Below are 26,236 nucleotides of genomic sequence, written 5' to 3'. Positions count from 1 at the left end.
CACTCAAAATCACATCACAGCAAAACCTATAGTTGGGCGTTCGTTGTTTTAAAAACACATTGGTGGTTCAGAGGTCCTATGCATTGGTTTTTCATGCAGGTGCTCGAGGTTCAACACCCAGGGGAGGGACATTATATAAATACCTCTACAGCTATAAAACCTTCCAAGACAAACTGGGCAAATTCATTCTTAAAAAGTATTTTTATTAAAGTAACAGAACAATGCATTGTAATGTTTAACACATTGGGTTCACATGTGCTAAGTAGAATTTGTTACAAGTTATCAAAAATAGCTGAAAAATGCTTTACAGAGATATGCCACTGAGAGAATACTTACAATTAATGCATTGATTTAACAAAAAAAAACATTTTTACCAAATGCATGAAAACCACATGATCAGAACCAGGATTAAAACTCTAGAAAATCACACATTCAATGCAAAACTTAGATATAAAATTAAGCAATTAAGCTCAAAGGTATAACCTGTTTTTTTTCAATTCTGCAGCTCTAAAATTAAGGATTCCAGGATTGAAAGCCGACTGGATTTTCACAGATAACAGGCTGGATTACTTGTGTTAAACATTTTGAATAGTGAACATTCTGTAGAATTTGGTATATCTTGTGTATATCTTGTTCTATCTATTTTAACATGAGCATAAATAAATCAAAGCTTTACAATTATAGTCTCTAGTGTTGATGCCTTCAACTTGTCCTCAGTCACACTAGGGATTTTCAGTCACACTGTATTGCAGGTCAAAACATATTCTTTTGAGGTAGAAGACATTCTCTCAGGTCAGCTCTCGTAATGAGTGTGGAAGTGTTTTTAATAATCTCATGTGCTCTTGGTGTAGCGTCCAAACTGCACAGTTGTTCCCGGTCTGAGACTCTTGCATATTCATGCATTTGAACATGCAGATTCTTCATACACATGAATAAAGAATCCAAAAATATGAAAATAAATATATTATATTGTTTTACAAAATAGAAAATGATCAATGAGACCTATTTAAGATACATTTAAGTCCTCCTCCACTTCATCGTCCTCCTTTGCAATGGGTCTGTTGTCGCCATGGTCCATGAGTACACCCATCTCTTTCTGCAGGGACTCCAGGCTGGCCGGGCTGACGTAGTACCTGACGTTCTGAGAGGGCAACAGCCTCTGGAGCTCCTCCAGCTTACGGTAGGCCTGGAGAAGAAACATGGAAAGAGGATAAAGAGCTGACTGTTTATTTTAGGAGTTTTTAGAATGTGAAACCTCAGGGTATATGCAGGAATCCTGAAGTCAAGTTTAATACCTTTTAAGACCTTTTTTAAGACCCTTTCCATACATTTTAAGACCTCATCGTCACTTGGAGTTTTAACCGGTTACATTGGCGACACACTTTACCTCACATTGACTATATACAGTATTGATTGTCCTTCCTCCTTATCTTCCAACCATTTGGACGCTAACTTGCATTTCCCCATAACGATGTTGTTTAACAACCGGCGTAAACGGACCTTCGCACGCTATCAAGCAGCGAGCGTGCGATGTCCTGTTCAGATGACGTCAAATCCAACGGGATGCCATAAATAAACTACACAGAATCACACTACACACCTACGCAATGATTACATTCAGGCAGACTGTAGAATACAACCTCTTTGGACAATTTATATACTTATTGAAAACAAGCTACAAAATGTAATACCTTGGAAAATGCCGTTTAATACTTTATCAACTTTTAATACTTTTTAAGACCCCGCGGACACCCTGAACCATACATCTAAAAAAGGTAGCATTTCCTATGACAGGTTGCTGATATTTTCTTTAACCAACATGTCATTTCACCGAATAAAAAAGCGTGTTACCATTTGGAAGTTGCCTTGCTGACAGTGGTGCTCCACCAAGAAACCATATGCATCTCCAATCCTGACAGCAGGGTCCAACTCCGGCTCCTCCAGCAGCGCTTCACACAACTGCACCGCCTCACCAGGATCCTCCACATACAACCTGCAGACAAAAGACCAAACTCAGATTAAGATCAACACAAATAACTTGTATACAAAAGAGAACAAGTATGAGTTGTGTTCTTACATTCGTGCGTGGACAAACTTCTTGATGAGTGTGATTCTGTGCTGCAGGTCAGCCAGTCTCACTTCCTGTTGTCCCGCTGAAGGGTCTTTTGCTTTTGAGACGCACTTGAAGGCCTCAGTCAGAGCATCTAGAGCCTTTTCATAGTTCTGGTAATCATCAATCTCAACCTTGATGATGATAAAAAAGAGGAAACTTGTTTAATTTCTATTTCAAATTAATATAATTTGCCTCAAAGCAACCTTATAATTGTATGTATTTTTAATCTGACTATACTTAAAGCTCTTATAATCAATTATTGTAAAAAAAAAAGACCACTAACAAACAAACAAACACTTTAGTCTATTTTCCAGGAAATCATTTCAACAAAAATATAACTGCAGCAAATATATAATATACACTTTTTGAAAGCTTGTCATTTTCCTTGAGCATTCTCAATTAAAGTGGTAACTAAGAAAATCTATCACAGTATCTCATCTGTAGAATTGTATAACCTACTGTTTATCTAAGGCAACATTTTACCTGTAGAACATGCTTGTTATTTAAGAATGCTGACTTGAATTGAGCAGCTTAAAAATGCTTAATGTCAATTTGTTCCCAGGAAAGTACCAATTAACATAACATGGACGGATGTTCTTATGAGGTTTAGCTCTACCTGAGCACAGGCTTCATAGAAGCCAGCCAGCAGGTCCGGTGCCCTGCCTTTAGTGTAGAAACCAATGATTGTCTTCAAGATATCTGGATTTTTCCGCCAGTCCAGAGACTGGAGGTAGTTGGCGGCCATGATGAAAAGCTCCTTCTGACGACAAACATTGGCGAAGAATATAATTTTCTCTGTGTCGCCTGATTTGAGAAGTGCCCTCATCGCCTGTTTGGAAAAAATACAATCAAACATTATATAGGTACAAATATTTCATATGTTAAACAGAAAGGTTTGGATGTTTTGAATTCACTGCTTAATCTTGCAGTCAGACAACAACAATAGTTGATGCTGTACTGATAGAGATTTTCTAGCGTGGGCCTTACTTTGAGGTGGCTAAAACACAATTTGCTAACATCCACTTAAACAGCATTACGTTGCTTTGATCCTGAACCGCAACTACTGTCTGCTTCACAAAACTGGGGATGTGTCGACTGCCATCTACTGTGATTAAAAGACTGACTATGGATAAGTTCCTCACACAACCCCACATCATCTAAACTATCCCTTCAAATCGCATGTTATGCACATTTCGATTATGCTACATTAGGTTGACAGAACAGATCAAAGTATTCCTCTTGCCAAGATACAAACACGTTGTAAGCTTGCAGAGAATCCCTATAGTGTTTCCTTCACACCACAGTGTTACCTTGAGCTTGTTTCCCGCCTGTGTGTATTTCTTGGTGGCCAGGTGGTAATTCCCCTGCCGCATGCAGCAGTCCGCTATCCTCTCCAGCAGCTCCTTTCGAGCCTCTTCAGATAAATCCTTTGAGTCGGTGACCGTCATCCTCTCTGCCAGCTCCTCTGTGATGGTCAGGCTCTGGGTCACACACAGCTCCAGGGCCTGGTGGTACTTTGGTCACACACAAAGGAAAAGACACATATGAGCACACACATATAAACTGATATTTCCATGTGTAAAAGATCATGTGTTACAAACAAACACCTTCTTTGCTGCTACCAGTAACTCCACAGCCTTCTCATACTGGGAGTGCGTGATGAAGAAGTCGGAGCAGCGTGCCAGGAGGGCGGGGTCGGAGTACTCGTTCAGATCCTCAGCGATCAGCTGGAGGGCAGAGAACTGCTGGGTGGCAAAGGCCAGCTCCAGAGCTTTAGAAACATAACCAGCCTGCAGTGGAGAAATTACAAAAAAACATGCTACTGTTAGAAAGTGTTCCCCTGGCCCCTATCTAGAATTAGAAAGTGGAAAAAGTAATTAAAATAGTATTTAAATATATGTATTGTGAAATACCACACTTATGTAGGACACTACGTGTGAACATCTTCAACCAATAGAAATCCTCCTAAGTCAATTACTTACAATAAGTCAATTATATTTTTGCATTACAAGTTTTCTGAAATTGTATGTTTAAATATGCAAATTAGGCATTATGTTTTACTAACTTTTAGGGAATTTGGGAGAAATATGCTGACAAAATAAGAAAGATTGTAGTGAATTAAGCAGCTAAATGTTATTTGGTTTATATTTGTTTCCATTAGTCTTAAAGTAAAATATCCCTAACTCAAAATGGACCCATCACATGAAAAACCTATGCCTTGTTACTGCCCCCTGGTGGAATGATTTAGAATGCATCAACCTGAACGTAACCTCTGTCATTCAGAAATTAAATAAATGTATGAGGGACCTTGTGGTAGAGTGCGACGGCTCGGTCCATGTGGGTTTCTTTCTCCTCGTAGTAACAGGCCGCCTCCATCATGTCCTCCGCGTTACTGAGCAGAGCCAAATTCATCAGCTGGTCATCCAGACTGTTCTCCTGTGTACACACGATACACACACGTCAACAACCAACCAAGAGTAAGACAGAAAACACAACAAGATCAATGAATGAAAAAAACATGCTTAAGAAATAGAGAATAAACAGCATTGCTGCCAGTAAACATCAAGATAAATGTGGAGAAAACTGCGCAGTGGAGAGCTTTACCTTACAAAGTCGGATGGCGTTGTTGTAGGCCTGGGCTCGTGTGTAGAAGTGGACGGCCTGTTTGATGTCTTCATGGCCCTCGTAGTGTCTGGCCAGGTGATAGGACGCTGCCCTGTCCCCTGTGTCATTGGCTATCTCAGATGCCTGGTGTAACAAATAAATACTTTCGAAAATTATGAAATTATATGAAATGAAAGGGTCCACAGTTATGAAATTGACTGAATATGAAAGTGAAATACTTATTTTTCTGGCAAGCTTTTCACAACAACCGTAAAGCAATTGTTTATTTCATGTTGAATCTCATGGCTCGATGCTTCAGTTTGTGTGTTCTGTGTTATTATATATTTGTTGTCATTTGCGTTTAGTTTGTAAAACATTTTCTTTTTCCATGAGTAAAAAAGTTTTTTCTCTCATGCACGTGTTCTTTTTTTACCCATTTTTATGTATTTTAATTATGGAGCATAATAAACTAAAAGTGCTGCTTACTATGTCAATACAATTGCTGTGTTTCCTACTGCAATACATACCTTTGGGTCAAGACCAAATAATCCCACTTAAATTACAAAATAAAGAGCATCTATATTTGAAAGCAAGCTAGTTTGTTGTGTTTAATTCCAAAAATAAGTTAAATGTAATTATTTGATTTAATACAATATTACAAATGTTATAGAAACTTATGTCACCTTCTGAATGTTGCCCATGTAGCAGTGGACTCGAACCAGAGAGAGGTAATCCTGAGCTCTCTCATAGAAACGCAGCGCTGAGTCCATGTCTGACTGGCTCTCCAGGTACTGAGCCCACCACTTATAGATGTTCCTGAAGAGAAAACATGATTAGTGTATGTATGCATATAGTATGAAAATCACGTGACATCATCTTCAGATAAAAATGTTTTTTTATCAAGAGAAGCTCTGGACTTACTTGTCTTTCATTTTGTTAACATAGATCTCTAGAGACGATGTGTCATCCTGGAGCATTCTGGGAACTTCGACCCTGTGTGTGTCTGATTTCTCATAACTGTAACAAAAAGGTTAGAATAGAATAGGGAGGGATGAAACCCTCTTGTAATGGTCACACATGCAGAGCACACAGCACACACAGTGACATATGTTCTCTGCTTTTAACCCATCCTGGTACCAGGAGTCTAGTACTAGGAGCAGTGGGCAGCTATTGTACAGCGCCCGGGGAGCAATGGGAGTGAGGGGGGAAGGGGGATGTCCGGTGCCTTGCTCAAGGGCACCACGGCAGGGCAGGAGGTGCACTGGGAGCTCTCCAAGTAGCAGTCCACACTCCATATTTTAGGTCTGGTCGGGGACTTGAACCGGCGACCCTACAGTTCCCAGTCCAAGCCCCTACTGACTGAGCCACTGCCGGAAAGTTGGCAGTTAGCAGTTGGCAGTCACACTATGTTTCCATTGTAAATTTGACCATTTTTTTTATACTGTATCTCTGACACAAAACCACATCAGATTGTAACTTACTATGTGAGGGCCAGCGTCTTATTGCCTATAGACTCCAGGTATTTGGCATGGTTGTAGTAGGTGGTGCGCAGATGGATGCGATCGTGGCTCTCTGCTGTTTCCAAAGCCAGCTTCCATTGGCCAGAAGCCTGGTAGAAATTGTTCAGCAGGTCATAGCGCTGACAGCACTTGAACAACTTTTCGGCATCTTCCTATTGGAGCACAGGAAGAGATGATGGAAAGATAAATGCTTTTGGTGCGGAAAGTCCCGTAGTCTGTGTGGTGCCCTGCTTAGGCCTAAAAAGAGGACGTGAGCTAAAGGATGTGGCATTATATGTTGGGGTTATTTATGAAGAATAGAAAAGTAAGATTTTAAGTAAAAAGATTGTCTCTCCACTTTTATTATCTTGTATATCATTATTGCATCGTCCTGCTTATCTGTTTTTGAATGTATGTTGTGTTTGTCTGAAGTTAAATGACAGAAGAAAGAATGGCTGAATAAAAGAAAGAAGAATATGTCACTAAATAAACATTTCATGTCATATTTTGAAGCTACAAAAGCTGTAATGTAAAATTAAAGAAGATTCTACAGCCAAAAAAGTAAGGTACTCCATAAATATGGCACAGAGAATAGGCACACAAGCCACTCGATTAGCCTGTTTGAGTCTTTGTACATTTACACATGAATACTTGGACATCTTACCAGCATGCCGAGCTGAATGGCTAACATAGCCACTTGTGCTTCTGGCTCAGGCTCCGTCTCCACCTCTCTCAGTGCTTTTGCTGCCCTGGCATTTCCCATATTCCCAAGACACACGCGTGCCACATCCAGCCGGCGGGTTTTCACACACATCCGCGCCATGTTTTCCCACACCGCTTCACTACAGGGAAAAGAGAAATGGCTCGAATGTAAGCGCAATGTGTAGATCCCTGCAGTGGCATTGTGTTATTTGACAGATACGCATATTTACAGTTTATTTTTATATTTTAAGAACCAAACCCTTAGTATGCAAGGAGAAATTGTGACAAATCTGTCCAAAAATGTACCTGTAAATCCATTACTGTAGTATTATTTCAACATCTTTCACGATTATAAGAAAGGATCACCAAATACATTTTGCACACAAATATGGAGATACTAACATGTGTGCAGGATTTTTAACACAAAGCGAGAGGTGTCCTTTTCTATGTCTGTCTTTCCTTTATTTCCTTTTGTCTTGCTGACGTAAATCGGCCCCCTTTTCTCTTGCTTCAATTCCAAATGTCAGATTCCACAGCCATCTGGTCTCTATTTGCGTCCACCTCCCTCCTCATAGCTTTAGCTGATACAGATGTGGGCTGTTTATTAAAGTCAGGCAACAGGAAATACTCCAAATCTTTAGGGGCCCTACTATAAGCGGGGGGGGGCAGGGGGGAATGGAGGCCAAGTGGAGAAAAAGAAAGCAAGAGCAGCGACTGCTAGCCAAAGTGTTACTCTATATGGTCACAGAAAACCAAGCCTGAAAATTAAGCGTGAGATAGTTTAAAATGCTGAGAAAAACAGAGTTAGCTGCACACTGGGCGGCAAGATCTAGAGAGCCAGAAAAGGAAAGACAAGAGAAGGAACAGGTCTACATTTGGCCCCTCTTCCCATCCTCTTTTCCTCTCAGGAAACACATCCTGTTGCTGGCTGAGTGTGGCGGCCAATGTGTTTGTTGCACACGAGAGAGAGAGGACTTTAGCGAACGCCCCCTGGGCTCCAGACAAAAGAATACACAACAGTGACGTCTAAGAGGGGGTCTTTTGGACATTCTCTCACACAAACACGCTGACACACACACACACACACACACATTTCAAGTGATCATGCAGGAGGGAGCTGCCTGTTTAAAGCTTGCTATGGTTGCAGACTGATGTCTCGGACTATGACGAACGGCAACTCCCCCACATTTCAACCGTGACCTCAAGGATTTGCAGAGAACTAGTGAGTGAGGGGAGAGAAAGAAAGACAGAAAACAGTAGAAGGAGGTGGGTTTAAGGACTTCTGGTTCAAGTCAGGCAGTGGGGGGCTCTTTTAGTGGAGAGACAGTCTTGGTATGTCTCAGTAAAGCAACTGACAAGTCGGCTCCAAACTGCTTTTTACATCTGTACTCTTCTGAAGGAAAAGTGAAGTGGCTGAAGGGAAAACCATATCTACTGCCTACACAGAGAAGCCAGCTGCACACACAGAAGACCAACCAGTGCAATAGGAAACGCACTGAAGAAGGACAAGGAGCAACGGGATCCAAGAGTCAAGCTGCAGCCAGTCGGAGCCACGGGAATGGACCTAGGTGACAGTTGGATTAACCCCCGCGTACCCGCAGTGCTTTCTGAGGAGGAGGGCTGAGGATCTGCTGCGATGGCAACCAACCCCTGAATGAGGATGAATGGAGATGTTCTTTAGCTAAGCCTCAAGACAAGACTCTTGCCGATTGTGTGAGCTGGGACAACACTCGCTGACAGCTGGAGCAGGAGGAGGAGGTGGTGGCGGCGGAGGAGGAGGAGGAGGAGGAGAGGACTGCTGGTGCTTCTGCCCCAGAGGAGAGGCAAGAAAGCGGGCAGGACAGCGCGGAGGATCAGGAGGGACCCGAGGGAGGGGGAGAGGTGGCGGGCGTCGGGCGGCGCATGGCCGTTCAGAGGCTGGTGGCGGCAGCCGTGGCGGTAGCCCTGCTATCCCTGGTGCTAAATAATGTGGCAGCCTTCACCCCCAGCTGGGTGCTGCAGGCCCTGGAGGACGGACGCAAGCGCAGTGTGGGACTCTGGAGGATGTGCCCGACCGGAGGGGAGAGGGGCCGCGAGGATCTGCAGCCTGCCGCCAGGAGAAGCCAGCGGAGGCAGTGCGAAGGCCTGGGATGGGGCTCCGACTACTCAGGCTACCAGGAGTCCCGCAGCACGGTCAAATGTAAGTTTGCAAGATAGTTTTGATTTCAAGTTCAACATAAGAGTGCTAGATACGCCTGCAAACGGATCTCTTTCTCATCATGGTTGACTTGTTGATTGGTATATCCAAGATGAGAAAGGTCTAAACGGCAACAAATGCACAACTAGGGTTTTTTTCGTCCTATTAGCAGAAGTGACTTTTGTTTCACTGTGAGAAATAAATTATGCAACAGATCAACTTGTCATGTACAACATCCATGAATCCTACCTAAGTGCTTTGCTTTAAGTCATGTCAGTCTGATGTATTACTGTAAACAGAAACAGATGGCAACAAGCCAAGAATTCTAAGTATGTCGATTTTTTTGAAAGCCAATTGGATCATTTGGTTTTGTACATTTCCTGAAATGCTTTGAATACAAACCCTATATGTTTGAGTTTTCAGCCAGAGTTGGTGTTACTACATTTCGCTCCATTGAGAAATGTTCATTCAAGGAAATACAGTCTAGGAAGGTATTTTCTGGGCACAATGGGCAACACTGCCTACTACCGTCAGACAAAGAAAGGCCTCACCATTCATGATAACACCGTGAAGTCACATTACTTCAAATGCGAAAATCAAGACCTCTTGTCTTTGTCTTGCATAATCCGATCCATGCATTTAGATCACAGTGCAAAGTAAATGACACAGCCTGTCTTTTTGTCCCTGAAGTGCAGTTTGACATGATGCGAGCATGCAACCTGATGGCGACGGTGGCCCTGACTGTCGGCCAGCTGATCTTCCTCCTGGGCCTGATGGAGCTGCCCTTCATCACACAGGAATCCCAGTGGTGGGAGGAGGCCATTGCTGCACTCTTCCAGCTAGCCAGTGAGTACCAGCGTTACTACACCTTCTTTATATAGCAGAAAGACAAGCAGAGAAGACACTTTTCTGATCTAAATGCAAAAGTATTCTTCTGTCCTACAAGCTATGCACATCATTTATCTAGATGACGAAGGGCAAAGGTCACATGTTCTCTGGTAGAGTGCCAGAAACAGGTGATAAAATCACAGGAGGGGCAAGACTGGCTCAAACACTGAAGATTAGTTTCTGCTGCCAAATACTACAGGATGACATTGTTTAAAAAAATAAGACTCAAGCAAAAAGGAAGGAACCTTTCTCCTTTTGAGCTAAATTTGAACAAAATAATGTAATAATGGGGCTAGAACACGTTTTTTTACGAGATGAAAGTCAAAATCCATGGGAAAATGTAGATGATGTGGGTAAAATGTGACAAACTTCAACTTCATATAAAATGACTGCAATACGATCCATCATTATTTTCCTTTAAACACAGAAATATATTAATAACTAACCAAATACCAGAGATTGCGGACCTCCAACAAGCTCATACCCTATCTTCCAAAAAGAATCAGTGTGTCGGCCCAGTGAACCAGATCCACTCCAAAATGTAGTGGGTCCGTCATTGGCCTATGCGACAAACTTCCACCAAGGGTCATGGAAATTGTGCCATTAGATTTCCCATAATCCTGCTGACCAATAGGAAAACAAACCTACAAATCGAAAACCTGTCAACAAACCTCTTTGGCAAAGGAATCAACAGACCAGCTAAAATAAGAAAAAACAAGATAGGAGGAACTAGAAAAAAAAACGATGGCCATCCTGGTGATTCATTAGTACATAGGGACATAACTTAGCGCAGTCATGGTAACAACCCCCCCCCCTTCCACCATCCTTCCCACTGTGCCACACAAAGAGCTGGCTGTACCAGAGCTCGTGCTGAGGAAGTGTGTTGTTTTGTGTTCAGCGGACCCTCAGCCGGTTGGTATCATTGTGGCAGAAGCGGCATGAAGGGGTTTACTCGGGGTCTAAATTTAGTCCTAGTCCAGAGTCCATGGGCCAGAGCTGCAGCGAGCCGGGGAGCGACTGTCGGGCGCCAGGATATCCCTGCTCAGGACGAGGAAATGTCTGTGACTACCTGTTATGCAAACCCCCGAGCTGAAGAAGGAAAAAGCGGGGAGGGGGAATGCACGGGAAAGACAGTTTCGACAGGGACTGTGTGTTTGTGTGCGCACTGGCAGGATTCTGTGCATGCAGGTCTGTGTGTGTGTGTGTGTGTGTGTGTGTTGGTAGAGAATTGTCCAACAGCAGGGTGGGAATTGACTCTGTCTAGATAAGCTTTTATGTCTCTGTTTACTAAATGTCCAAAAGCAGCAACAAATAAAGAATCTCCTCTCTATCTATTGTCTCAGGGAGGAGGGCTTTTATCTGAAGACCTTGGCAGAGGATTGAGACCCACCCAACATTACAGTATTTTCCAATATTAGACAACAGCACCAGCCAAACATCAGTCACCAGGAACTCATCTCACCAAAGCATCATTAACACAGACAATGGCAAAATAAACATAAATCATTAACACCAACATGGGTGGTGGACATTAATGGCTCTTTTGATCATACGGCCAGAATCATGACCTCATCATAACATCACACATGTTCGCATTCGTGACAAATCTAAACGTTCATAAACAGTACCACACCTATTTCCCTGACGTCTAAAAATAGTAATGCTCTCTGGAAAAATGGCACCTTCAAATGATCTTGACTGATCTGTAATTACAGCTTTTCCACAGAGAATGCTAAAAGCACCACTTTTTAAGTGATGTGTTTATTATTTCTTGGCAATAAGTTATTCAGTTTTAACAAATAAGACCAAACGACTAAAGAAATCAAAGGAGACTTCTTCATTTTAAGAGGTCAACCATCAGACTAGCATTGCCATTAGACAACAGACACCAGTAGCATGGCTAATACCAATGCTAGCTTCTCAAATCTGCTGTTTCCTTTGTCCCATAGCCTTTCTTTGTATTTGCCTGAAAGTAGGGTTTTGGACTGTTGCTCAGACGAACAATTAGTTGTCTTAAAAAAAGAAAGGAATATTTTGAAAAGTGAAGGCTTCAAAAATACATTGATAAGGGCTTTCCTTCACTACATTTATTCAAGGACAGCAATCAGTAATCCATTCCCTCTTCCTAATTTGGACTCCCCCACAGAGTCAGTGAATGGGCTTCAGCTCCGACTGAATGGAGATATTTTTACCCATCACTCCCTTTCTGAGGAATGTTTTCATTTTCAGACGTGCCAAAATGCTCAGCTATTGCAAGCAGGCTGTGGAACAACAATATCCAATTCCATTAGTAGTAGTACAGTAGTAGAACCTTTATTTAGCCAGGAAAATCAATTAAGAACAAATTCTTATTCAGTGATATCTCAGCGTATTTGGCAGGTCTCGGCTGAAAGCTCAATATTGGTTGTTTGAGCCCGGGAGGCGGCTCTGGAATGTGTTTTCTGAATGGCCGAAGCTCTAACATATCAAAAGTCAAGACTGCAGGTCATTTGGCACATTATCGTTACTCTTGGTTTTTAAGGAATTCCAACTGTGGGGTTTAATTCCCCATAAATATGTGGCTCAGGAGATTCCTGCTAATAATGGAGTGATAGTTTAAGCAAGACATTCAGGCAGGCTATTCGCTCAATCAATTCTGTACCTTTTAAATAATTACACCTACTATCAGGAAGGAAAACAAACCAAGAAATACATTTCCAAGACCAGGCCTTAAGATAAGACTGTGACAGATCATGTCAAATTTCCAGCGAATATATCAACCTCCAAGCTTAGGGTGTGGAGAAGAGGGAAGGAAGGAAGGATGGAAAGGGGAAGAAGGGGAAGGAAGTTTGGGAGATAAGTCGGTGCCAAAAAAGAGTTTCACACAGCCCAGGCTGCCTGGAACCTGGACAGGAGATTATTCATTTTCTTGGATAAGGAGCCAGACTGGTTAAACATGAATAGCTTGAGCAAACATTTGCGTACGCCCGGCAGTAGACACGCAATGATACACAGACACAATTATTCACATCCTCATTTAAAACAATGACAGTCAGCTGACGTTAGAGTTAGAGAAAGAAATACAAATAAATTCCCCCCATGGTTCCTATTGACTGATTCAGGAAACTGACTGATTCATATCCTTAAGGACCAACATCCACATTTCCAGTGATTATTTTTAGTCCCTGTATTTATATCTCTGTGTACAGTATGGGGCAAGACATTTATCACTGTTGGACTATTTAATGGCTCCAGAACACATCCAAGGAATACCGAAGCATTGGTCATTGTGGGCTTTTCATACACAAAGAATGAGGAAAGGTGTGGAGACAGTGAATTTTTAATTTTTTAATTTTTTATTTAACCTTTATTTAACCAGATAAAAGCTGTTATTAAAGAAATCGGGAGATAAAACGTCTCAAAGGCTTTTCCGCTCAGATATTCACGCTCTGATATTTTTACGCTACTCAGAACTTTGATCTCCACATCTCAGAAGTTGTTCCTAGGAGGAAGCCGTGTGTTTCTAAATTCAAAGACCTCACACAGAGCTCCCGCTGAACCGAGAATACAAGGTTAAGGGATGGAAATCTCCTTACTGTATGAACATGTGGAGTTTCTCAAAGAGTGACTGTACCTTTAAGAAGATACACTACGGGTACATAGGGTTTTAAAGAAAAGATTCATAGTTATCAACATGAGACTTCTGTAGTTTATTACAGATATTAAGACTGTTTGTTTTATGAAATTGTATTTCTTAATATGGAAATGAAGCTTTATTTCATGCTTACTTTAAGTGAAAATAGGTGAAATCCATAGCCACACATACAAGGGGAAGTAAGAAAGACACGTAATGTGTATCTAGTATGTTTTCTTATTACTAGTCTGAAAGAAATGTTATTGAAGCCAAACTCCCAATCTCTCAAAATCAACTAGTACATTCAAAAGTCTGATTTTCAGAGAGATATAAAACTAGATATTATAATATCTTCTCCTTGCTCTGCCTGACTGAATGTGTGCTTGTGATTGGCTCAAAAGTAACCCAAGATTTGCCAAAGGTTAGGATAGGTTTCGCAAATCTATGTTGACCTTCCACAGGACCCATTTTCTTTTCCTGTGACCAGTTTTAGCCACACAAGCAGCCGAACATTCAGAAATAACTTACTGGAATTTCCCATTCTTTTTACTTATTTTTCTTCCAATGAGTGCTATTCCGCTGACTGAGGCCTATTCTCTTGGTCTTCCTTTTCAGGTTTTGTGCTGGTGATTGGACTCGTGACCTTCTACAGGATCGGGCCGTACACACACCTGTCGTACTCCTGCTACCTGGACATAGCCGCTTGCCTGCTGGCCACGTTGGCTGCGGCCATGCTCATCTGGAACATTTTACATCGCCGCGATGACTGCCTCGCTCCTCGAGTTATAATCATCAGTCGCTCACTGGCCTCACCTTTCCACCCGCGCCTAGACAATGACTACGTGGAGTCGCCTTGTTGAAAAAATAAGAGGATATAGACTACACCGACTAGACTGTGCTCACGTTTCACTACAGCTAGGAGACTCCAATGTCACTCTCAAGAGAAAAGGACTTTCCTGTGATTCGGCAACAGCTGGACTAACTTTTACCTGCACATTTTAAGCTCTATATTTCATAACTATCAGACTTTTTTGCTGCTTGGTGCACGAAATTCATAGATATAACCCAAAGATTGCCCTAAAACTTCCAGACATATTCAAAATGGTCTGTTGTTTCATTTATTCGTGCTTGGGTGAGCTAATTTGCAGCTAAATATGGAATTTGGATAAGGACGGTGTTATATGAAACATCCTGCTTATGAACAGATCAAGCTGGAACTTGACCTGTTGCGTTATGTGTGCACTTAAATGGCTTCAAGCATAGTTATTAATTGGAAAGTATGAAATATATTAGAAATGCAATAACAGAATACCTCATAATTGCTTTCATCCATTTTAGACTTATTTTACTATTAATTATATATGTTGCAAGTAGGTTAAGTAACAAGGTAAAAGCCAGAAGAGTCTACACCATTTTAAAACAGCCAATGAGAGGTGATGAACACAGATCTGACTCTTCCTTAATGTCATTAACACATCAAATCAATAAATACAAAATTAAATAAATAGATATATGACCTGCCAATGAATGTATTTGAATTGGATTGTTAAAGCAGTATTTCTTTTATTAATGTTATTAATGGTATGTTTGGGCAATGCATTTCGAAATGACAAAAGGATTCAAATACAATTTTCATTTCCATACGAAACTCTGCTTGCTTGTGGTACATATTGTGTAATTAAATTAATATAATATAGCTGTATAATGAAATAGTGTTGTCATTACTATTATTATTATTATTATTATTATTATTATTATTATTATTATTATTATTGTGAGCATATTATATTTTGAAAATAACCCAAACATAGGGGCACACTTAAATAAGGTAAATATTATATAAATGGAATAAATGTATTGCCAATATTCAAAGGCAGTGGTTGTTGTTTTTGTTGTTGTTGCTGCTGTTAAGGTGTCCAACACCACACCTGACAAATGGACAACACAGAACTTCAATTCTTTGAAATTTGAAAATGACAGATATAACAGGTATAACTTTAAACTTCAGTAAGAGACTAAGATGTATGATCTTTTTTAGATTTAGGTTCACATACTAACTTACATACGGTATATTGTGTTAGGTGTATCATTTTAAATTGAAATTCTATTGTTTGCTTCAGGAAGCAGGAATAGTTTCAAGGGGCCCTATGATGCTCATGCTCAGGTTCACATTAGTATTTAGTGCCTCTACTGTGACATGTCTCCATGCTTTAATGTAGGGCTGCTCGATTATGGCAAAAATCATAATCTGGATTATTTGGGTCAATAATTGATATCACGATTATCAAAAACGATTTACTTTGAAAACATCCATTTATTTAAAAAACAAATGTGAACAGTATGTTTTTAACAGTTGATTACCCTGAACTTTAAGTATAATTCAACTGAAAAACCAATAAAAAAAAAAATAATAATAAAAAAATAATAATTATAATAATAAAAAAATAATCGTTTTATTTCTATTACGTTGTTTTCGTAATCGTTGCAAGCCAAAATCGCAATTGCGATTAAAATACGATGAATTGAGCAGCCCTACTTTAATGTTCAAAAAGCTCTTTATTTCTCTCCTGCCTGTGCTGCAGCTCCTCTTTTCACCCTCTGTCTGAAACCAGAACCCAGTCTGCTCTGATTGGTTAGCTGGCCTGCTCTGTTGTGATTGGTCACCCGCTTAGAGATCTCCCGCCCCTTAGCCCATAAAGTTCAATGTGTTGGAGCGCTAGCGAATAGAAGCGCAAGTGTTATAGTGATGTCACTATGTTATATAAGCAAACAAAGGAGTCTAATGGAGGCGTTTCAGGCAGGGGGGGGGGTGTTGGAGATAACACAGTGATTTTAGCCATAGCAGATCATTTACATTAACAACAACCTATACAACACCCTACAGGAAAGGGAAACCCCCAGAAAGCATACTAGGGCCCCTTTAATCGAAGAACGAAGCACTAACAACCAAAAAGAAATGTTGTGAATGACATTCTTCCCTTTGATAAATGGCATACAGTGAGAGCATGGGGTTCACATGTACAGCGGGTTATGATGAATAACATCATCCATCAGTCTGAGCTTCACCCCTGAACACTTCCTTGGGTGATTTTGTTTAAGGCAGAAAGGGGGGAGTTTTGCCAATAGCCAAAGCAGTGTCAAAAAGACAGTAAGAGAAGGCTTGCACTCATTGTGGGCTGATAACCCTGCAGCATGTCACCTAGAGTCAAGGACAACATGAATGAGAGGAAGCAGCTCAGTCTGGACGGAATAAAGACATTCCAACCTGTATCTGCTGTGGGAGGCAAAGGGACTCTCATACTGTAAATATTTGCTTTGGATGAGGAGAATTGTCATAGCTTTTCTCATTCAGGACATCCAGGGATGAGGCTGAGCAAAGCGCCAGATTAAATATGCTCTCTATATTAGAACCTGTATCAGTTCAAAGATCACGGAGACAAGTCCCAGAAGGTACAGGTTACTTTAGCAGGAAATGCATATTCCTGTGGGTGGAGATATGCGGGAATCAAACACAATGTCGAAAAAAAGCAGCAGTAAAAATAGCCATCAATGAGGAACTTGGTAAAGCTGTCATCATGCCTATTAAACTCTTTTGAATATCCGGCGAGCGGGATATGCTATGTTCCTATTTGTTTGTTTTAATGTGAAGTGCGAAAGGAACGCTATAACAACATTTAGACCGAGTGTCCTGAATCACGTATTCTGCTAGAGATGATATCAGATCTCTGCTGGAATCACGTAAACCTTACCCCAACACCCACGCACGCACACACACATACAGGACAAGACGTGCACATCCTTTTAGTGACCTGAGTCAATGTTTGCGAGAATGGAAAGGGCACTCCTTTTGTACCAAATTGGTTGGGAGACTGTGTGCGTGTGTGTGTGTGTGTGTGTGTGTGTGTGTGTGTGTGTGTGTGTGTGTGTGTGTGTGTGTGTGTGTGTGTGTTTAGAAAAGTACATCCCCTCCACACACTAACAGAAACAGTCACATACACATTGAAGAGTTCCTTCCCCAAGCACAGACACAGAAAAAGTCCTTAACCTGTGTTTTAAATAATATTTAATTTCCCTACATACACCAATAAAAGTGATGCTTTGGTGGATCTGATGTGATAGTTGCATCATGGTATGATACACCCAAAGACAAACGCACTTTTATATATTTGATATCTCTTTATATATTTATTTGATACTGGATTTTGCTTTTACAGTATTTTAAATGGTCCACGTTTTCCAAAAACATAAACAATTGGTCACCATTTATTTTAATTCACCTGTGAAGTGCCTGTTTTGTTAATATTACGTAAGGATAAAAAAAAAACTTTAAAGAAAAATAGGTAGCACGACGTATTTCTCGCTATCTTACCCTCTCCCTCGGCTCCGTATTTACTTATTTTGAACCACAATGACCCTCATTTGTACGTTTTGCTCCATGTCCACCTCCAAAGACATAGGTGCTGAATGAAATAAGGGGTGAGGAAAAGCAAGAGGCAACAATTCAAGCAATTAGGTAGAGCTCTCCTACTGCAAACCATTGTGGAGCATTGTGAAAATAGTCAAGGCCGTAGCAACAATGCTATCCCCGTGGCCTTTATTTAGCCCCTGAACTTGAGCTTCTGTGGAGAGGAATGCTGGGAGAAGTGTTGACAGCGATCGAACAGAGGCATGCCATCCTGCACGTCTCCTCTCTGTGAGCTGACTCTTGTAATGATGGTATGAATGCCTCACCTCTTGATGAGCTTTATGGACTTGAAGGCTTCGTCCATGTCTCCGATGGTCAGGTAGAAGCTGAAGTTGAGCATGGCGTCGCGGGTCGCCTTCTCGCAGTTCTCCAGGCCCACAAAGTCTCTGAGAGCTCGTCTGGACACCATGGTGGGGAGCTGGCTCTTCTGTGGAGGAGCTGGTGCTGTGGCTGAAATCTCTGCAGACCCTGGGTCCTTCTCACCGTGCTGACGAAGGGTAGACCAGGTAGGAAAATATTTGATCAACATGTGAATCACAGCTAGTTAATGAATGCAGCATGGGGTACGATCAAGTTGCCTCATTCACCAAACAGTTTTAAGAACAAAAGTCTTCATATAAAATGAAAAGTGGACTAAAATTCAACAAAGAGAAGTGTGTCCTACTTGTCCAGGTTATATTGCATGGATGCTATTGAAATTATCATAGAATTTTCAATAAAGAAACTCTTAAGTTTTTTCACAAACTACAAAAACCTTGAAAAAAAAGAGATGTGTCCTACATGTATGATGAAATAATAAAACTCTGCATTGATTTGGAGTCATATGGTCACATAATATGGATGCTATTGAAAGAAAATCAAGGGTTTTTAATTAAAAAACTACAGATTTTCTGATTAAAATATTCGTTTAAAATAGACCTAAATTGACTTAATCCAAATTAAAGAGGTGTGTCTTACTTGTTTAGGGTAGTTATACAATGCTGCATTGATTTGGAGTCACTGGACATGATAGCTATACAACAAAAAACTTTTCTATAAAAAGCAGAACTAATTATATTAAATTAAAAAAGCACTAGAATCTAATAATAAAGATGTGTCTTGAGAGCATATATGCTGCCAGCAGAACTCTCAACAAATCTGCATTAACAAAACACCCAAACCCAAGTCCACCTGCAAACTGCTAACTATGCATTTACACTCAGGACTGTCAGGAATCTGACCTGGAATCTTCTTAGGACCTTTCTCAAAAACACATTTAATATATTGGTGAATGAGGCCCATGAAAGGTCAAACCCTTTAATCCTGGGGGAAATGGGTAATGGAACGGATAAGAAGCAGAGGCAACCAGACAACAACGAAGCATCACAGAACAAATCTATTCATCAAGACAAGGTGGAGGGAACTGGACTCAGCTGAATGACATCTAGATACTTCAGGGATGCACTTGTGCTGCTGAGAGAGCCAATACTTCAATGTTGGTAAACTGCAGCAGAAGGCATACACAACCACAGCTGCTGGGAGTCAGGAACACTGAAGCTTTCTGAACGGACTGTGGGGGACAGACACTTACTTCTGGTAAAAAGACACCCCCCCTCCGAAATAATAGCTGGGGGTGTGTAAGACCAAACACATACAGAGTATAACATAAGAAATAGTGATGATGCAAACAGAGACACAAGAAATGTGTTCAGGAAAACATATTGAAAACACTTGCTGTAACCAGTATGAGAAAGACCCCCCACTGAAGAGGCAGAACACTGCGTCCTCACCTTGCAGCTGAAATAATAATAAGGCACATCCAGAGCGAGGAGCGCCTGCAGGCCGGAGGGTTTGGGGTAGCAGTCCTGCAGGAGGATCCCGTGCTCCTGCGTGCAGAAGAGCGTCACCACCGACACGTCCATCTGAGCAGAAAGAAGAATGAACTGAAAAGAAATGTTCTAACAACTTTAAATTCACTTTGATTTCAATTAATTCAGTAGGCAGTGTGTAGTTTGTCAGAGCCAGTATTTTGTTTTTATAAAAAAGGCCACCTTATAGAGAGGCGATGTCCCTCCCTTTCCGGGGGACCTCCATGGGACCTTATTTCGGAAAAATGATGTATTGAAGTCAATGGCGAGAGAAAAGTGATCTTTTGATCCCGTTTGAATTGTGCCACGAATTACACATATGATGTTTGTCAATCTTAAAAAAAAATGTTACAAGTCAAACAAATAAAAAAAGTGTCGTAAAACTGTGAAGTAACACTTTTTTTTGTGTGAAACCGCTCAATGAACTACATCTCCCGTCTCGCACCACACACCAAGACGGCCGTCACGTTGGCACATTTCACTTCTTTCTTTCAGAATGAGGCGGAAAGTATTAAAAGAGGTGAAAATCACTCCAAGTCTGGGCATGTTGAGAGCTGTACATACACACAAGGGGAGTTAGTCGGTTCATAAGAGCCAGCATGCGGGACCGGGATTCTGGGATTTGTAGTCTTTCTAGTTGCGTATTTTTCATAGTCTTACATTTCAACAGTTTTACGACAAACTGTGACTTTTTTGACACGGAAATTATTTTTTAAGATTGACAAACATCATATGTGTAATTCGTGGCACAATTCAAACGGGATCGAATGATACGTTTTCTCTCTCCATTGACTTCAATACATAATGTTTCCGAAATAAGGTCCCATGGTGGTCACCGGAAAGGGAGGGACTTCGCCTCTCTATTGTGACGTCTGTAGTCAACACAGTCTAAAAGACTACAATTCCCACGGCGCCTCCTCTAAAGAGACATAGATGGGTAGAAAGACGCCGCCGAGGCAGTTTTTAACTGTTCAACTACCGTTTAAAAAGAAAGCAAGAAAGTTGTTTATTAGTTTATTTGAGTTTTGCCTCTTTTGTTTGATTTGTTTTGACTATGGTAAAGGCCTGTTTTCTTTGTTACATGTGTAAAAAGTTTGTTATTATATTTTGAGCAAACCCATTGCAAAATATCATCACACCATCGGAAGCCAAGCAACTCATCAACTGTGAGTGACACAAATATAAAGGCAAGAAAGCGGGTTAGAAATGTCTGTTCAAGGCGTCTATTGGCGTGAAAGAAAATAAGAAAGGAAGCCACGACACAGTTCATGCAGAGAATTTAGTGTGCAGTATTTTAGTGCACGATTTCAAACACAACCAAGGTTAGGAGCAGTCTTTACCGAATCCAGGAAACTAGTTGACGAAGATTCACAGCTGATCGGCACTGTCTCACAAACAAAGAGTCGAGGTTCACTCTCATCCCAGAAGTGAGACACAGGGCAGCGGCCGCTGAGCTCTGTTCCCTGAAACTGCTGCCTGAAACACAGCATATACGTTCATTATGAGGCATTAGAACATTCCACACAGGCAGAAATACAGTCCATAGATTTCAACGTCAGCTACCTCTCGCTCTCTTCTGTCTGTAATAAACCGCTGGATGGTCGGCCAACGAAGAAGTCAAAGTTTGTCACAGTGTCCATCTCAACGTCATAAAAGTACACTTTGTGATCCGGTCGCCCGTTTAGCTGAGAGGAAGAGTAACAACAGCTGAAGTTAGGAGAAATATTCATATGAAATCTTGAGATACTTAAATATTAAGCTCTCCAAATCATATTTAAATAAGAAGGGGAATGTATGTATGTAGTAAATATTCACCTGAGAGATTAGGATGCTGACTTGGCTGCCGCTGGCGTTACATTTGACCGACCTCAGGGCCCCCAGATTGGATATTTGGTCAGCCAGGTTCTTAGCACTGCTGTGAGCTTTGGCATCTCTGTAAAGACATACAGAAAACTGCTGTTGTTGGACAAAAAGTAACTTGGAATAAAGAAAATATCAACAAACACACTTTTGCAATACAGAAGTTAGAATGCTTTTATTTTTCAATTGAAGGTAACCATAATCCACATTAACATCATACCTTCGAGAGAGGTCAAATACTCTAATGTGTGCGGTGTCTGTGCCCACCACCAGGTAAGACTGACACACACTGAGCAGCACGGGGTTGCCCTCTGCCTTGGAGAAGGTCAGCAGTTGCTTCACGGTGCCCTAAAGAAAAGAGAGGAGAACGTAATCCAACAAATGATTACATCTATAGTGATAGATACCACTCGCTGTGTGTATAAACTCATACATTCTATTCTATTTCTTTTCTTTATAAGTTGAGACAACAGACCTGTGGTGTTCGAATCTGGACTCTGTTTGGTTCCACAGTGTAGAGGTTCTCACCATGTGCAGCTACGACAGGGGAGTCACAAGGAAACGATCCTGGGAAAAAAGATAGGCGAAGAAGGAAAGTTTAGAGAAAACCACAAGGTTTAAATAAAGGCAGCTGCTGAATTTCTAAAATGTCAAATGTATAGAATGTTATTTGGTCTGTTCGGGGGCCTTTTGCTTAAGTGTTTTACCTGTATTGCGAAGAGCTGTTCCTGAAAGCTCATACACAGTCACCTGCTTGCCACTCCATACTGTTACTGTATCCTGTTGGTATGACAACACACATCAAGTTACCACAATATAATTAAAACCTTTTAAAGTACAGAAATATTCAATTCTGCACTTTCTTTCCACACACCTTAGTCACACAGACTCCCTTGATGTGCATGTCGGACTGCAGAGGGAGGTGCCCTCCTGAGCTGAACTGAGTGATGTTGAGCTGCGTCGGGGTGAGCTGCACTGCTGCCACCTGCTGGCTGAAGTGTGCAGACATCACATGCTCACACAGGATCAGCACTGTAGTCGAATTGTTGGCCGCCAGCAGATTCAGGTTCGAGCCCCACTGAAATGGAAGGTCTGAATTAACTTTCCCATCATATTACAGAATTGTACATAACTTTCCATTTATTACAATGTGTAAAAATGTTGGTCCACACAGTACCTGAAGCTGAAGGACATTTCCTTCTATTTCTGTAGGTGTCTGTAGCTTCCACAAGGCCTTGGTGTCACCTCTTCCAGCGGGCTGCAGCACCATCTTCCACATGGCTATGCGTCCATGGCTGGTACCAGCTGCTAAGATTTCTGAAGATATACAAATACAATGAGGTTAGATACAAATACACAAACCAGTTGTAACATTTTGTTAATCAAGGGCCGGGGACTGATTATGTGTGTCACCATGGGAATATATTTAACAGTTACCTTTTCCTGTACAGTATGAAACACAGTTGATCATCTCTCCTCTCTCAAACCCCAGAGTCTCCTCGAGAGCCAAAACATAGTTGTCGTCTCCGTCCAGGTCCCACAGCCTAAAGAAAAGACAGTTATTCAAGTTTAAAGAAGAGATTTAAAGTGTGTGTGTGTGTACAAACCATATTTGTTCACTGACCTGATAACCTGTTCTCCTGTTGCTGTGATGAGGAGACCGTTCTCTGTCCAGACAATATCCACATTCTGCCCACTCTTGCTGCTCAACTTCACCTGTCAGGAAAAAAAACATGTTAACAAACTAAACTGACCTGAAGATAAAACAAAATTACATATTTGGTGATGTTTGTATACCTTCATAAATTCCTGGGCCCCTCCCTCAGGCCCAAGCGTGTACTGTGACAGCATCATGGTCTCTGTGATCACAGCGAGCACCTCTCGTTTCTCCAGGAAGAGCAGTTTCTTGATTGAACCATCGACACTGAGAAGTGTGCTTGTTTTACAGTTCTCATCCACACTGTGGACTTTACCTATACACAAGGGACACAGGGTTAAAGATTAAGAAAGTAACATATTTGTAGCCCAAACAGTATTATCTGTTTGAATGAATTGACAGCTTTGTAGATCAATAACAGTATTCTGTGATGCATTACTTTTCATAATTTAAATTCATTGAAATCCTTCTAAACAGGGCTTGATATTTTTGTTAACAGTAAAACAGCAAATGATCTTAGTATGGTTTAACATGAAAAAGTATATTGAAAAGCCCTCTGGAATCTCCTTAGATGTTCTTTTAGTCAATAATGTTAAGAAGTATTCCCCCCAAACATTTTTAACTCAGCACAGTGCTACAAAGAACAAACCAGCCTGGCATGACACACCCTTAAGGAGGTTGAGAAAGGCCATTTAAAAACATTGATTATCACCAATAGATATTGTAAAAAATATTTAAGCATTACCATTATGATGCTGCACAAATCTCTTACCATCTGCAGTGCTGACGTAAAATGCGAGCCCCTCCTGTGGGCCCATCTTGAGAGGAGCTCCCTTCCAGCTGAACTTGTCCAGAGCCCTCTCATCTCCACTCACTGACGCCCGGGCCAGCATTGCCACATCGCTGTAACATGAGTTAGGACCCACAATCAGCAACACATCATTCAGATCAAGAGAGCATATTGATATGACAATGTTTTCAATATTATCTCCCCGCCAAGAAGAATAACCAACTTTGAGCTTTGAATCCAGTTTACTTACTCCCCAGGTGAAGCCGGTCTGAAGATGCAGCAAGTGATAGGTTTCTTGTATTCATGCTTCACAAGATGATTTCCTTGAAGTCTCCCTCTAGCATCTACCTTCCATACTGCAAGCGCTCCAGTCTGTGTTTGATAATAATAATAATCACACTTAAGTTAAGTGGTTTTAAAAGAAGGAATGTGAAGTTTAAATCATTTCAAATGGCATCTGTGCACAAAATGCATGTTTATAATGCATGGGAATCAGGCCTACCAGCATATTCACTGCAATACACTCACCTCATCACCAGTTACTAAGCGGCTGCCGGAGCTGCTCCACTCCAGCAGTGTGATGCAGGCTGCATGTGTGCTTGGAAGGACAGTTTGATCTCCAGAGGAGTGTGTCAGCAGCACCACCTCTCCATTCTCCCAGCCTAGTGCCAGCAGAGGCTTTGTGGGATGCCAGCGCATCACTGTGGGCGGGTGAAGACGTTCTAAATGGCATTTCTCCACAAACTCTCCCTGCAAGGATGAAGTATGTCGAACGTTGTCAAGTATTCTGTAATTGATCATATTCACACACAGGGACTCATATAGGATATTACAAAGTGGTAATCTGTGTCAGTGTTCATCTGCAAAGTGTTTACCTGCTGCAGGTAGAGGTCTACATTGCCTCCATTGGTGGAGCTGCTCGAGGCAACAGCCAGAACAGAAAGGGACGAGTGCCATGTCAACTGAGAGGGCACTTCACTGCCTTCAGGGGCATCGATACGGTGGTCAAAATACACCGCCATGTCCCCTCTGCTCCTCCCTGGATAAGAGAGAAGAAACAAGGGAAGCCAGGTCACTCCTACAATATTATACATGGTTATTATTCATGGTGCATTCTTTGATTTCACATCTTTGTATCTGTTTTGTGGCTTAATGTCGATGTTCAAGCTACTTAGCTGACTGGCTAATTCGTGTTGTAAATCTGGGTAATTACTAGTTATCTCTTAAAAGTAACGTTACCTTCATTATAATTCCACTTTATATGTAACGGTAATCGACTGGACTATGACTAAAACACCAATTGGAATAGATACATAACGCCGTACACTTTTAGCTATGGATTCTTTTCATTTACCAGCGTTATGTGACTAATGAGTAAGTTAGCTTCAGCTGCTAACATTAGCTTAGCTAGCCAAAGTTAGCACTCCTGTCCAGCCCTCGCTATTATAGAATGAAATTCAACGATTTGTTACAATTATCGGAAGACCAACCTTACTGCCGTTTGCTTCAGGTAACAGTCGATGTAGTTGTTTAATCTCAAAACAACTTAAACAGACCGTCTGTCACTTGGTGTTGTTGTGTAGCCTCCTGTGTGAGCAAGAAGCGTCTCTTCCAGTTGCCCCTGACAACCTCGAAGGCGGGACGGGAGGAGGAGTTTACGGGAAAAAACGAAGAAACCCGAGTCAGTGTCGAAGGTTAGGGGCAGTAGTAGGTAGTAGGCATCCTTGTTCTAATCTCATACAAATATTCCATTTAATGTTGTTCCCTCTGCCTCTGGTCAGCTAATGTAGAGGGATTTTAAAATATGTTATTGAAACAATCAGCAGCTTATTTTACCACCATTATGTACATAGTTTGCTCATTTCTTATTCCTTTATTTCACTTGTACCATTGTGTCAAGTACATGTTTTCACTTCCCTATGTCGTCTATGTATTATGTATGTTGCACTGCTTGGACTTTTTTTATTGGCAACAACTACTCTGTAGCTATTGTGCCTATGAAAAAAAATGCTTCAAATTGAA

General features: G+C 41.3%; 2 protein-coding genes across 3 annotated transcripts; one reads left to right on the top strand and one right to left on the bottom strand.

The window, feature by feature from the left end:
• Window positions 1-205: 205 nt before the first annotated feature.
• Window positions 206-25,822, bottom strand: ift140 (intraflagellar transport 140 homolog (Chlamydomonas)). 2 transcript variants are annotated; one of them, XM_034119843.1, is made up of 30 exons: window positions 25,705-25,822; window positions 25,090-25,253; window positions 24,743-24,964; window positions 24,465-24,586; window positions 24,197-24,327; window positions 23,565-23,740; window positions 23,392-23,483; window positions 23,205-23,311; window positions 22,945-23,084; window positions 22,642-22,845; window positions 22,475-22,547; window positions 22,243-22,334; window positions 21,988-22,115; window positions 21,723-21,840; window positions 21,471-21,592; window positions 21,248-21,383; window positions 19,830-19,961; window positions 18,327-18,547; window positions 6,881-7,058; window positions 6,199-6,389; window positions 5,639-5,734; window positions 5,401-5,533; window positions 4,718-4,861; window positions 4,421-4,549; window positions 3,721-3,903; window positions 3,424-3,627; window positions 2,730-2,942; window positions 2,078-2,244; window positions 1,852-1,993; window positions 1,007-1,186 (listed from the first exon to the last, which is right to left on the bottom strand). In XM_034119843.1, exons 2-30 carry the CDS (start codon window positions 25,234-25,236, stop codon window positions 1,007-1,009), a joined length of 4,323 nt encoding a protein of 1,440 aa, XP_033975734.1. In that variant the 5' UTR covers window positions 25,237-25,253; window positions 25,705-25,822. The 2 variants fall into 2 exon arrangements, with proteins under 2 accessions (XP_033975735.1, XP_033975734.1); XM_034119844.1 differs by lacking the exon at window positions 25,705-25,822 and having other exon boundaries at window positions 206-1,186; window positions 25,090-25,236.
• Window positions 7,983-15,305, top strand: tmem204 (transmembrane protein 204). Its single transcript, XM_034119845.1, has 3 exons — window positions 7,983-9,097; window positions 9,785-9,940; window positions 14,211-15,305. Exons 1-3 carry the CDS (start codon window positions 8,821-8,823, stop codon window positions 14,453-14,455), a joined length of 678 nt encoding a protein of 225 aa, XP_033975736.1. The 5' UTR covers window positions 7,983-8,820; the 3' UTR covers window positions 14,456-15,305.
• Window positions 25,823-26,236: the final 414 nt, after the last annotated feature.

The sequence above is a fragment of the Trematomus bernacchii genome, unplaced genomic scaffold (genome assembly GCF_902827165.1).
Source record: "Trematomus bernacchii unplaced genomic scaffold, fTreBer1.1, whole genome shotgun sequence".
Taxonomy (NCBI): domain Eukaryota; kingdom Metazoa; phylum Chordata; class Actinopteri; order Perciformes; family Nototheniidae; genus Trematomus; species Trematomus bernacchii.
This window is presented reverse-complemented; position numbering and strand designations above follow the sequence as displayed.